Consider the following 13,105-nt stretch of genomic DNA (forward strand, 5'->3'; position numbering starts at 1 on the left):
TGGCCCGTACGGGGATCGAACCCGTGACCTTGGCGTTATTAGCACCACGCTCTAACCAGCTGAGCTAACCGGCCACAGCTCTTATCACTCTTCATTTTGATTATCTGACAACAACAAAAAAATAGGCCTTTTACATAGGAGTCAAAGCGTACAGTATACTGTAGTACTTTATAACACTACAGGATACACTGTTTGCAGGACACATAAACAGATTTGTGCTCGTGTTACATAATCTACAGCTTTCTATTCATGTATAATTGCTCCGATGCCTGCAGGGCATCAATCAGTTCAACTGTTTGGGTTGTTGTCTTCTTTTTTGTCAAGGTCAAAGGTGATAATACCTTTTAATATTACAATTTACTAACTGCCGCTTCATCTTTGGAACCAGAGGTTTTCCTAAAATACTACATTTCCACTTGCTTTTTTAAATTGTTTTCACACACCCAGATAGGCCCTCATGCATTTGCTGCTGGGCTCGCCTTTGAAGGTGTTTAAAAAAGGTGCTTCACAAAGTTCTGATTTGTGATGCATCCGATTTCTGTAACAGATCATCCTAATGCTGGGTTAGACAATCCCAGCTGTTACTGGGCGAGCTTCACTGGACAAGACCCCAGTTCCTTACAGGTCCAAAGACAGAACCAATCACACTCACAGTTGCATTCAGGACTACAGTTAATGTTGATTATCCATTCTATCAATGTTGAATGTTTTATTTTTGTGGTGGGAGGAAGCCAGAAAGCTCAGAGAAAACCTACACAGAGATGAGGAGAACATTCAAATTCCACACAGAAAAGTCCCAGGTCCTCAGATGGATATGAAGCTACAGAGCTAACCGCTAACTGCCCCACTGTTCAGGAGGGCTGGGGCAGAAACGGTAGCAGCACAAGGAGGTAATAGGAGATAATAATAAAAGGCCAGGATTTGAGGAACAGAGAGTTCGAATGAGTGTCCAGTGAATCAGGGTTTAGTTTAATCAGATGGGACTTTTGGGTTCTTTATTAACATTTCACTGCATGGGAAGCTGTTGAGCAGTTTTCTGTATGCTGGGTTATTTCTTTTTTTGTCTTTTTTGAGTGTATGGAGGAAAAGTGTGTTTCATCCTCTGTTGTAACTTCCCCTTAGCTCTATAAAATGTTGACATAGTTCCTCTTAAGCATTTAGAAATAAAAAGATTGCTGCATGTCCTCCATTGCAGGGCATGGTATATGTGATGGTCTGAGGTTGCATGGCCTTTATTCTTTTTAACCTGAGCACAAAACACAAACACACACACACACACACACACACACACACACACACACACACACACACACACACACAGAGTGGAGGGGGGGAGCAATCAAAGTAAGAATGGAACATTTGATGAAAATTAGAAAGAGGAACAGTTCGGGAAGAGGGTGAATTGGTTGCGTACGAGCAAAAGGCTCCATGTGATTTGACCTGAGTGAAGAAACCAACAGGATCCTGTGACACAACTCCCATCACAGCACTTTATCTATTTTTTCAGTCAACGTTAAGAAGAAACGGCTGCATTGGACGAGATTGTCTAATTTTCCTTCACTGTAGATACCTTCGATTCATCTGTGTAAAACACCGTCTTCATGTATTTATTTTTGTTAAACCACTGAACCACACGGACTTGGAACTAGTCTGACAGCCGAGGACACAAACTCAGTCTGACCCCCGATTGTAGAAGGATTTTTCCATGTGAGAAAATGAGGAAGTAGGAAAGGCCTCTTTCACCTTGTGTCGTGTTTCAACAGGGTCACTGAGGTTAGAGGCTGCAGAAGAAAGAGCAAGCTTCCAACTTCACAAAGCCAAATAATTTGATCGCTTCACATTATTAAGCAATCAAATATCAGGCATCCATGCTGATGCCTAATATTCATATCAGGCATCAGCATGGATGGATGGAATAGCAGATTCCAAAATTTGGTTAAAAGTTCTCTATAAATTTTGTATTTCATCTGCACGGCATTGAGAAATCTCCACATATTTCCAATTTATGTTCCATACAAAGGAGGAAATGCAGTTGAGATCGTTGTAATTTCCTTGGTTTCCACTCTTATTAGCCTGTTAATAAGTAACCATTTCAATGGTGGCCTTTTGTGGAGTAAGGCAGCGAGCCTCCACGCGCAATACTTCAGCACCAACCGCAAACCACAAACGGACAGTCGTGATGTGGACCTTTGAGATCGACATATTTGCGCACGATCAGCTGTGAAGGTTTCCATTTAGAAGGTTTGATATCTGTGGCAGCGTCGCCTCAGCCGCCTGCAGGAGTCGGATTGTGTACAAGTGTTGGATGAGTCACTCCGGTCCTGGAGGGAACAACGAAGAAAGACCTCACATATCTGGAGACTGAAATAGAATAAATGCTCTGCGTCTGCCCGAGTGGGACGATGCAGCAGATCCACAGAGGTGCTCTCAGCTCCCACACATTCACGTAACATCTTATCTTCGTTTCCAGAGTATACACTCGCACATGTAGACCTGTGAATGAGTGATGTGTGTTCCTGTGTGTGTGTGTGTGTGTGTGCGTACTGTTTCTGGCAGGCTGTCCATTCTTTTGTTGGGTGAGCAAAGTAATGACCGTTCAAAGACTCCTGAGACTCCATGCTGCCAAACTTGATGTCTTCTCCGGATCCGGCTGCTGTATCCTCGGCGTTCACCAGAGGGCAGGCAGGTGCAGCTGACCAACAAGGAAGGAGGCATCCACACAGAGCCTGGTTTGTGAGATGGGCCATGTGTCGACCCTTCAGTTTGAAGGTTCTGCTTTAGCAGGCTGGTTTGTCTGTCTGTCAGTAGGATGACTCCAAAAAACATGGACAGATTTAAATAACGTTTTTTTTTTTGTTTCAAAAGATAGCCGAAGAATGAGTTTGATGGTGATCTGGATCATCATCTGGATTGATTTCAGGGTTACTGCATGTAACTAATGATGCACATTTAATACTTTTTTTTTTTTAAAAACATGGAAAAAAGAAGAAACCTCTGAGGGAACCACAGATTAGGGAACCCCTTCCCTGAGCTGGGTATAAACGTAATAGATTTCACAACAATTGTGTCAGGCATCAACACATCCATGTCCATGATGTTCAAACATGTGAACTAAGTCCAGAAGCCTGTCATGGAAAAAGTAGGTGCAGTCTATTGATCCCAGGAACCAAATGGTGATCAAGGTCAGAATTCCGTGCCACCTGTTGCTGGGCAGGATGGGTGAATTTGATCATGATCCCAGGCGAGTGGCTCCCTAAACCCTCATGAGAAAACTCCCTGGGGGTGTTATTATTGACAAGTAAACTGGTCGATGACCACATATGAAAGAGTGGGAGGCTCAGCGTCTCCCCCAGCAGTCTAGTCTGTAGCAGCATACCTGTAGGTCAGCCCTGCCTGCAAGCTTTGTTAAAAAGGAAGGTTTTCAGCCCGTCCCACTGTCTTGACCCCGGAAATCGCTCCAGAGATCCTGATTACTCGTACTCTGTTACTCTCTAACTCTTCTGTTCGTGTTTTCTACTTCGGACGTTGCTTAATCGCTTCCTGTGTGGTGTTAATACCAGCAGATGCAGTTGCTGGATCAAATTTGGCTCTTAACTGCGACTTCCATTGGCTGGGAGTAGAACAGCTGTATCGAGAGGGTATTTTTGTCAGTGACAGGGCCAAAATATCCCCTCTGCTTTGTTCAGCTTGCCCTGCAGACAAACAGGATTCTCTCACCGGAGTTACCGCCTCCAACAAAAGCCTCCTTTGTTTCTCAACTGCGTTTATCATCTAAAAATAAATCTGAAATCACACATGCGGCCTTTGAAGACATTTGCCCCTCCTATTTGTTATTTCTCATGTTATGTATTATCATACGTATTATATATGTGCACATCTCGTGTGCACTTTTGATCTTTGACACATCTGTGAAAATCATGTCAGACTACTACTTCTAAACACTTCATCAGCCAACAGCATGACAAGAACTTGAACACGGATCTCCTCTGCGGTTCCACATGACCAACATTGCATTGTGCTTACATGGAGATGTATTTCGGTTGGATTCTCTCCACAGGATGACTAAATATATTGAAAGGATTTGTCAACAAAACAAAAGTGTCCCATTGCCCCGCGGCAGACGAGGCTGACACCAACATGTACGTTAAGACTGTCTGCAGTGAAATCCCAGTTCCCAGGCCGAGAGGGGGGCCGAGAGGGGGGCCGAGGCTTGATCGCTGCCCCAGTTCCACCCAGCAGAGGCAGCTGGCCGGTGCCAGGCTGTGTCCTTCAAGCCCCACCGGCTGTCTTCCAGGAAGTTTTGACACCGGCAGACCCCGAGAGCAGCATGGTTTTCATGCATCTGTGAAGCCCAACGCCACCATGGTCTACAGGTAGGATATAGTGCTCTGATGAAAGATGCATGCACGCAGCTCCGCAGGACCTAATAGTGTACTGGTTAATTGGTTTAGGAAGGCTGTGTTCCTGTTGGATTATTATTTGTGATACGTTTCTCTTTCTTGTGTCTGCTGGGTGGAAGGTTTGTTTTGTTGGAAGGATCATAGCAGACCTGGAAATTCTGGAAGCTGCAAGGGGGGGCTTGTCTGTTCTGAATCAAGTCAGTGGGATGCTTAAAGGTGTCTCTTCCTACTTTCTTTAAAAGTTGTAAAACTATTTCCACAAACATTTTGGAATACAATCCTCCTGGTGTCATTCAAGTTTAGAATATCTGACATTGAGATAATACACTTCATAGGGATTGAATAGGCCGCCTGCTGAGTTGTGTGGACAAAGCCAGAGCAGCAACACACCAACAAAATGTGAGAGTGATCCAATGCAGCAAGAGAGTGAAAATTGTGTTACCCAACTTTTGATTTTATCTGTACTATTAACCTCAAAAAGTGATTGTCTGGGGTTTTAGAGGAGTTGCTCAACTATTTCTGAGATGAAAGTTATCGAACACAAACACCAGGAACAGGAAACTGGCATCTGAATGAGGCAAATGACATGCACTAAATACACAGGAAGCTAATCACGAACAGTTGAGGGCAGGAAAGAAAAAAAAAACACAACTGAGGTGTCGAAATTAAACTTTAGTGATGTCAGTTAAGAAGATATCATCTCATCTGTGGTTTTGGACAGAACCAGGTGAGCGAGTTCCTGCCGCTTACAGCGTTTAAGCGTCAAGGAAACGTCAAAACATTTTTCTTTTCCACGCTGACTATAACCTGCTGCAGCATAATAACCTCATAAATGATAAATTGATTTCCACACAACTTTGCATCAGCATTGCACATCACAGTGTTTGACTGTGATACCCAAAAAGGCATTTTAATGGAGTGTGTTATGGTGCATTGAGTCACCCCCCCCCCCGTTACTGCAGGAAGAGCCGTTACCTCAGGCCCATTCAGTTTCATAACACTGATGCATTACGACTAAAAGTCCAGCGTGAGCTTGTAAACTGTTTATCCCCAGGTTGAAATTCTAACAGCACCTAAAAACCGCATCAATATTGAATCCATAGACTGCACAGTACCTTACCAATAGCAGTAAACAGCTCCCATTGACTTCCTTCCGTCATTCAATATCCTGCTATGAAGCCATATGCCTGCTGGGAGTGTGCATAAGGTCACTAGTCATCTGTAGAGGCTGTCACAATGAAGATGTCGGCATTCATCAATGTCAGCGCGTGCAGCCATTTCACAATGAGAAGTCGTGACGGGATGCTGGTCTGAAGATGCTGATGGTGATAACGGCCAATGTCATAATGAAAGGGCTGGGGATAATGGTTATGGGCTGTTGATGATGACAATAATACAAGTTTATAAGGTGCAGGTGATGGACGGTTTCAGTGCTCATGGTGATGACCTTTTATTCCCAGCCACATTCACATGCACATCCTCCCTGTTGTGCTTCTTTCTCTGTATTTCATGCATGTTTGTTGGCTTGGAATGACATTTACGCGTCTCGTAACTGACCATTATATGTCAGTGCCAGCCTATTAAGGCAGATTAAACTGCGAGTTCTTCCTCAGTGGTGTTGTACGTACCGTGGATCTCAATGACTTGCCCTCCCGGGTCTAATCAGCAGCGTGGAGGAAACACTGTGTGCTAAAGGATGATTTAGAAGAGAGGAAGGAGAGTAGCAAATTAGAGAAAGACGATAATAGATGGACAAAAATAAAATGTGACCATAAGGAAATTGAGAACAAATTGATGGAGCATCCAGTGTGGAACTGCTGCATCGGTGACATCACAAACAGCTTGGAAATGTTTCTGTTATTATTTTCTATTATTTTCTAGAACTGGAAGTTAATACCGACGAGAAAAACTATTAATCGGCTGCTGAAATTGTGCAAAATAAAAAGCTGCAATAATGTGAAATGGATTATTGTGCTTGTTACGACCCAGCTAGAGGACTGGATTAATAAAATAATAACAGATTTAAAAAGGGGGAACATAGAACATTTATTCAAATTTTTGCTATAAGTACAAAGGTTTAACAAAGGATCTCGGCCAGTGGGCACAGTTCAAAGATGAACAAAGGTGCAATAACAGAGATCTCACTATAATATATAAAATTCCAAAACTTCATTAACAAAAATACTCAAATAGAGCAGAAATACTAACAAGTTCTTAACAAAGGTCGGACATAAATTTAATATACACAAGGTTACAAGGTCACAATTTGACAGGGTCAAAGGCGTGCTGCCACAGTCAGACAGGCGCCCTGACCAGCTGGCTTGCAGAGCTTTTAAAGTGTCCATGCCAGGTGACGAGGCAGGGCTTGGGCCAGGCAGGAAGACCACCAGGAGATGGTCACTATGACAGGGCGTAGTCAGGAGTCCCAGAGACACCACACCTGGCACTGGCGGAGGGCGGAGCAGCCGGGAGCAGAGCAGTGCAGGGCCGCAGAGGGACACACAATACAAACAGATGAGCTACGGCCGTAACAGTGCTGCAGATTTTTGTTTAGTTAGTAGAGGCCACCAGAGGTGAGGAATGATGTCCTCCGGATCAACAGATGCTGTATTTTAGAGAGACACAGGCAGATGGTCCACATTTTGGGAAATGCAGGTGTTTATTAGCCTCCTGAGCAAAACGCAATCTTACCTTATGTGCATTCTCACGTTTCCTATAGAGACGTGCTGTAGCTACAGTGACTAAGTTCCAGAACTCAATTATAGGTTCTTCCTGGAGCAATTTAAACGAAGCAGTTTTCCTCGAGGTGTCGGCCTCGTGGCCCTTTGGGGATTCCTGCTGGGAATGTAAGAACTAATTGATGTTTTTTGACTGACATACTTTTAAATGGGATAGAAAGGGAGGGTGCTGTAGCCTTGACACTAGACGGATGTTTGCAACTTTGTCCAACAGTGCAATAACTCTCCCGAGCCTCGCTCAACAACACGATCGGGCCAAAACAGGATTTTGCCGACAGGCAAAGACTGCAGAAGATGCAGTAATGGGAGCGCAGCAGAGGTGATGTTGCTGTTGTTCGATTCTTCTGAAAGGAGATGTGATCTTAAGGGTAACGGATTTCACACATGAAGAGGCACTGTGTCGTCGAGTTTCATGATGTCTTTTGAAGTTTGAGAGTTTTTGTCCCCAACCAGTGAAATAAGAGCCAATAACTGACACCTCCACCAGGACCGTGAAGCCCTATTCTTCTTATTCTTATTTACCTTCAACTGCTAGTGGAGTGTCCCTGCTCTGAAGAGGAAGCTTTTAAGGTCAAGAAAGAAGTACATTTGAAAGTAAACCTAAAAACGACCACATCCAGATATTACCTGTTTCTCAGAATGGAATAATGTTGAATTGCATTTTGAGAAAGGCTTTCCTGGCTATCGATCAATTCAAGAGGGATAGTAGGGAAAATGCCTGTCCTTACCTTTCAGACTTCAATTTAAGGAGATGCTGTAGTAATTATGTTTGGGGTTTTTTATTCATATCTAAATCAGCTCGTGAACGAGCAGATCAATAGTTGTCACAGCTCTGATGGTTGTACACACCAAAATGTCATAGTAACACAGACCCTACTGACATGGCCTCACCACGGGGAGCCCCGTGAACTGATCTTTGAAACTGTCTGCTGTTATCAAATGCAATCACAAGCCTATAAATAAAACCGTGTTGGCCTCTAGGTTTGTGGATGTTCAATGAACCGTGAAATCTCACATTGTCACATCCCCGTTCAGCGGGGGAGGAAAGATAAGACACGCTGCCTGAGCGCTGGTTTGTGCTTTACTTCCCCGTACAGTAACATCTGCTCCGAGACGTCAGCCTCCCTCCATTCCTCCTCCGGACTCTAATGAACTATTTCTCCTGGAGTAAAACATCAGGCTACTTTTTTTTTCATGTGGTTTGATGGGAGGAGCAGGAAACATATAAAGAGTGTGTGTGAATTGATTAACATGTAATGTCTGGGGTGGGTTTCTTTAAGTAAATGGTAAATGAACACACATACACCAACCCGGCTAATGTCACTTCTATTCAGAACATGCCCCTCTCTCTCTCTCTCTCTCTCTCTCTCTCTCTCTCTCTCTCTCTCTCTCTCTCTCTCTCTCTCTCTCTCTCTCTCTCTCTCTCTCTCTCTCTCTCTCTCTGTACCACCACAGTTAAATTCACTGCAGTTCTTTCAGCCAATAAGTCAGAGCAATGCCAGCAGCCTCTCCATGCTGTCTCTCCCCCTCATTCAGCGCCCCTCTCTCCCACTCTCTCTGTCTCTCTCTCTCCGATCAACACACGCTGCTCCTCGCCTCCTCACTGCATCTGTCCTCTTCTCCATGAAGTGAGGTACCATGCATCCTCCTTTCTCCTCCTCCTCTCCTCTCTGCATGCCTGCTACCATTCCAGGGTCCCTTCATCATACAGGACATTCTTGGAAAGCCGGGGACCTCAGCAGCTGTGTTATTGTACCCAGCGACTTTGGAGACAGGACAAGGCTGTTTTGCCGGGTGTGAGGACAACACTGGAGACGCTACTACAGCTGCTGTGGGGGACGTGGGTCTTTGCGGGACCTCTGCTCGCCATGTAACATCACTTGATTCCTCTAAAAGTTGCAGCAGGGCAGACGTCAAGTCAGGAATCCTCGTCCTACTTCAACCCTGTTCCCCAGAGAGCTCTGAAAACTCAATGTGTGTAAGAACGATTGAATTAGTAAAGATTTGGATGTGTGTGTTGACGTTGTAAGCAAAAGAAGCCAATCATTGGAGCATATCTAACTGTGCGGCGTTTATTTCAAGTGTTTGCTGTCCTGTGAAAGCATGACCTTATTTTTATCAAGATGTGTGACAGGAACAAGAAGCTGTCTGTGACTGTGTGTGTGTGTGTGTGTGTGTGTGTGTGTGTGTGTGTGTGTGTGTGTGTGTGTGTGTGTGTGTGTGTGTGTGTGTGTGTGTGTGTGTGTGTGTGTGTGTGTGTGTGTGTGTGTGTGTGTGTGTGTGTGTGTGCAGAGTGCCAAAAGCACAATGTGGTGCTGCAGTGTTACTCTGCTCACTCCAGTTGTTTGACTAAAAGGCTTTGGCACAGTTGGAGGGCGAGAACGACTCCCCAGACGCCCACAACTTCTGGCTGCCTGACAAAAACCTCCCAGACACCCTAAAGAGACTCGCGTTTAAAGTGGCATTACCAAAACAGAAATGGATAGAGGCAAACACAATCATTTCTATTGCATAAAGTGTGGGGATGGAAAAGGAAAAAATGTTCAAGAAAGGAAGAAAAGGGGAAACTGCTGCGTAGAAATATAAAGTTGCATATAAATTATTTTAAATCTTGATAAATTCAGTGGAAAAATTATTTCTATCTCATTGAGCAGAATGTGTTCTTCTTAAACCGCTCTCTGAAGTGCTCTTCTCAGTCGGGTAGCTCTCCCAGACTCATTCAGTTCCTCTCCTCCTTCATCCTTCTCCCTCCATCTCTCCCTCATGTTTTCAGGTGGAGTCAGACCCGCACAGGTTCCCCCGTCTCACCTCCTCCAGGACTGACCTGCTGCTTTGTCCAATGGATGATTAGCTTAACGTTTTTCTCCTGAAATAATTGAATCTCATGGTCTCGTCATTCCCATCTGTGTTTTCCACGAGGGATTCAGCAACGCCAGACAGGACTGGCGTGGACAGCTTCACCTTCAGCTCACTTATGGACAGCAAAGACAACAACTGAGTGTCCTTGACTGAAAAAAGACCTACCTGTAATTTAAAGGTACAACCACAGCTTTGTTGGTCTCGGATCAGCTCTAAGCAGTCATGCAGGTGTCCTTTGCGTGTACGGACCACGGGCTGAAAGCCCCTCGTAACGGTGAGAAGCAGAACGCCTCCAGTCCCAACACAACCAGCCAGGCCCGGGCTCGCTTTCGTACTGTGGCTCTGATAGCTCGCAGCTTGGGCTCCTTCACCCACCGGTACCACCACAACCTGAAAGAATCCACCGCCAAGCTCACCGGCATGAAGTACCGGTATGTAGACCGATGGAGATGGAGGTAGAGGTGTGCTTACTACAATTAGTTTCATGTGCTCTCTTCATGTACCCTCTTTGCAGAGGCAAAGTTACAAAGGAATGCATGAATATTAATGACAATATAATATAATGTGGGAGAAAGAGAGGGGTGAGACGACTGAATGCAAAGAGCCCTTACGGAGGCAATGATGATATATGAGCAGTGGCAGGTGATGAGTGGGTTGGTGTCTGCGCCTGTGTCTTTCGGTTCAATTGCAATAGATTTTCTTGATGCTTCTAGTTGTTATAGTTCTTATTCCATAATTAGTTGTGTGTGTGTGGCAAAGCAGCTTCAGAGGTTCTGCTATCGGAGTTTAAATCTCGTCACGAGGAAGTACAGTATTTTCCGCGCTTTTCTTTTTTTCAAAAACCGATAGCGCGCCTTATAATCTAGTACGCCTTACATATGAAAACAGATTTAAAATAGGCCATTCATTGAAGGTGCACCTTATCATCAGTTACGTCTAATAATCACATGCGCCTTATAATCCAGTGTGCCTTATATATGAAAAAAACTGCTTTGCAATGGGCCATTTATTGAAGCTGCGCCTTATAGTCCAGTGTGCCTTATAGTGCAAAAACTACTGTACAGATTAAATGTTATTCTTTGAGCACATGGAAAAATGCATCAAAAGCAAATTGCGTGCATTGCTTTAAAATTTCGACAGATCTTCATTTTGTTGCTTTCTGCCTATGACATGCAATGGCAATAAAATTGAATCTCATCCGAAAAAAATTTTCAACTTTGCAGTGCTCATAGTGGCAGAATTGATGCTGCAGTGCAGTATGCATACATGAGGGAAAATATGGGAATAGAGAACTAAATGCTGTTTCTAAACAGAGAAGCTCAGTTTCATGGAGCAGAAACAGGATTATTAGGAATATTCTGATAAGATGTTCCCTTTGTTTAAGATGCCGTTCGAGCGTCATATGTTCCTCTGACCATACAACACATTCTCAAACTACGACAGCAAAGCTAAGCCTCTGTGTGGATCTGAGTGGGAGTTATAAGAAGCCTTGGCCAAATAAACAACGCTGACTAATTTAAATAAACCCAGGAGACAAAAAAGTAGCTTTCACCTCAAACCGTTAACCTTCCGGAGATGGGTGACATCATCGTTTACTGCACCAGAATCTCGAGGGACAAAGTAGGATGATGAATAGGAGACATTATGGGAAGAGATAGAAAGATGGCGAAGAAAACAAAAACGGCATAAATACGGGCCGAGTTGGAGACAAAACTCAAACATGTGGGTCAATTTGCAGAAAAGAGACAATTAGCAACAGATTGAACCTCAGCTGATTGGATTGCAGCTAAATGTGATAAGTATCATCTAATCACACAGTCTCATCTCGTTTCCATAACAACACTGAAAATTCATTTTGTCTTGCAGGAAAAAAGCTTGTCGCCTCCTTTTGTTATAACTGTTATTTAATTAAGCTATTGGGGGTTTTTTTTCCCAACTTAGTTGGCTGCTTCTGTTTTCTCTTACAGTACAGATGCATCGCTCCTTAAACTTATCCACTGTGTGTTTTGGTTTGCATCATGAGGATTTGTTCGTGCATGTTGCTCCCTGCAAAAAAGCAGGTGGAGGATATTAGGAGCAAAGCTTCTTCCAAGACATCAGCAAATCCAAAAATCCTCTTTTTTCACCGCAGGGAGGTAAATATTGGATCAAATCTTCATCTGCCGCCGCGTCCCCCTTATGTTTCTCTCCTCTTCTCTCTTTCCATATTATATCCCCGCCTTATTTCTTTTCCAACCCCCCCCCCCCCCCCCCCTTGCCCCCCCGACTCTAATATGTCAAACTAAATATCTTACTGGAGGGAATCTCCTTCTCTTGAGTTCAGACAAAATTTCTCTTTATGTTAATCAGGCTGAAAATGTGCGTGAGTCTCTGTTTGTGTAGTCACAGGCGGAATTCATTACAAGTATGAGGGTATGCGTGTGCGCATTGGATGCGTGTGTGCACTGATGCTTCATACTGGGAACACCTGAAGGCACAGCAAGTTGAAGTAGGAGATGGTGATGCAGAGTGGGCGAAGCAAGCATACACTAATAATACCACCAATCGCATCCTTTTGGTTGTCATGGTGATCTATATATAGCATGGTTCCACTTTTGGTGTCCCCTGGTTGCAACCTTCTGAGTCTCTTTGACCGTAAAGGAGAAAAGAAAAACACCCACAAACAGCATTCAAGTACATTTTTCAAAGTGTGTGATGTAACACATGCCATCGTCAACTTCACAAATGGTGTAGATTATTTTTGGTTATCTTCCCGCTGGGAGACCCCGGTTGTGTGGATTAAAGGTCAGAATGGGCATTCGCCAGCAGAAGGCCTTTTTGACAGTTCAGGAGGTTCAGGGAAGAACGCTTGGCTCGCTCAGAAATGCACTGCAGATGGGCAACAACCACAAAAAAATCCCTTCTGTCGTTTCTTTTGGATTCAGGCTTATTGGCGTCCAGCAGGGAGAGAGGCACGCAATCCCCCACATACAGCTGTGTCGACAGCGTGAGGAATCTATGATGCAGCCACGCTGTGTTTTTCTGTGCCAGAAAACACGGTTCATTTGACACACATCTGAGCTGCATTCAAATTTCGGAGGAAACTGTACGACCGATTTGTTTGCGTTT

The 13,105-nt window shown here is 44.2% G+C and overlaps 1 protein-coding gene and 1 non-coding gene across 4 annotated transcripts in view; one reads left to right on the top strand and one right to left on the bottom strand.

The window, feature by feature from the left end:
• trnai-aau (transfer RNA isoleucine (anticodon AAU)) lies at positions 1-74 on the bottom strand. Its single transcript has one exon. It is a non-coding gene; the product is annotated as a tRNA-Ile (tRNA).
• Positions 75-4,137: 4,063 nt separating this feature from the next.
• kcnab1b (potassium voltage-gated channel subfamily A regulatory beta subunit 1b) overlaps positions 4,138-13,105 on the top strand; it is a 34,261-nt gene continuing 25,293 nt past the window's right edge. Inside the window, exons 1-2 of one of the 3 annotated variants that reach the window (XM_068341441.1) lie at positions 4,256-4,373; positions 9,912-10,428. In XM_068341441.1, the coding sequence (XP_068197542.1) occupies positions 10,220-10,428 (209 nt within the window). In that variant the 5' untranslated portion in view covers positions 4,256-4,373; positions 9,912-10,219. Of the gene's footprint in view, positions 4,374-8,830; positions 9,113-9,911; positions 10,429-13,105 lie in introns of those variants that run through there. The other 2 variants (XM_068341440.1, XM_068341439.1) reach the window with 2 other exon arrangements.

This window comes from Antennarius striatus, chromosome 18 (assembly GCF_040054535.1).
Source record: "Antennarius striatus isolate MH-2024 chromosome 18, ASM4005453v1, whole genome shotgun sequence".
Taxonomy (NCBI): domain Eukaryota; kingdom Metazoa; phylum Chordata; class Actinopteri; order Lophiiformes; family Antennariidae; genus Antennarius; species Antennarius striatus.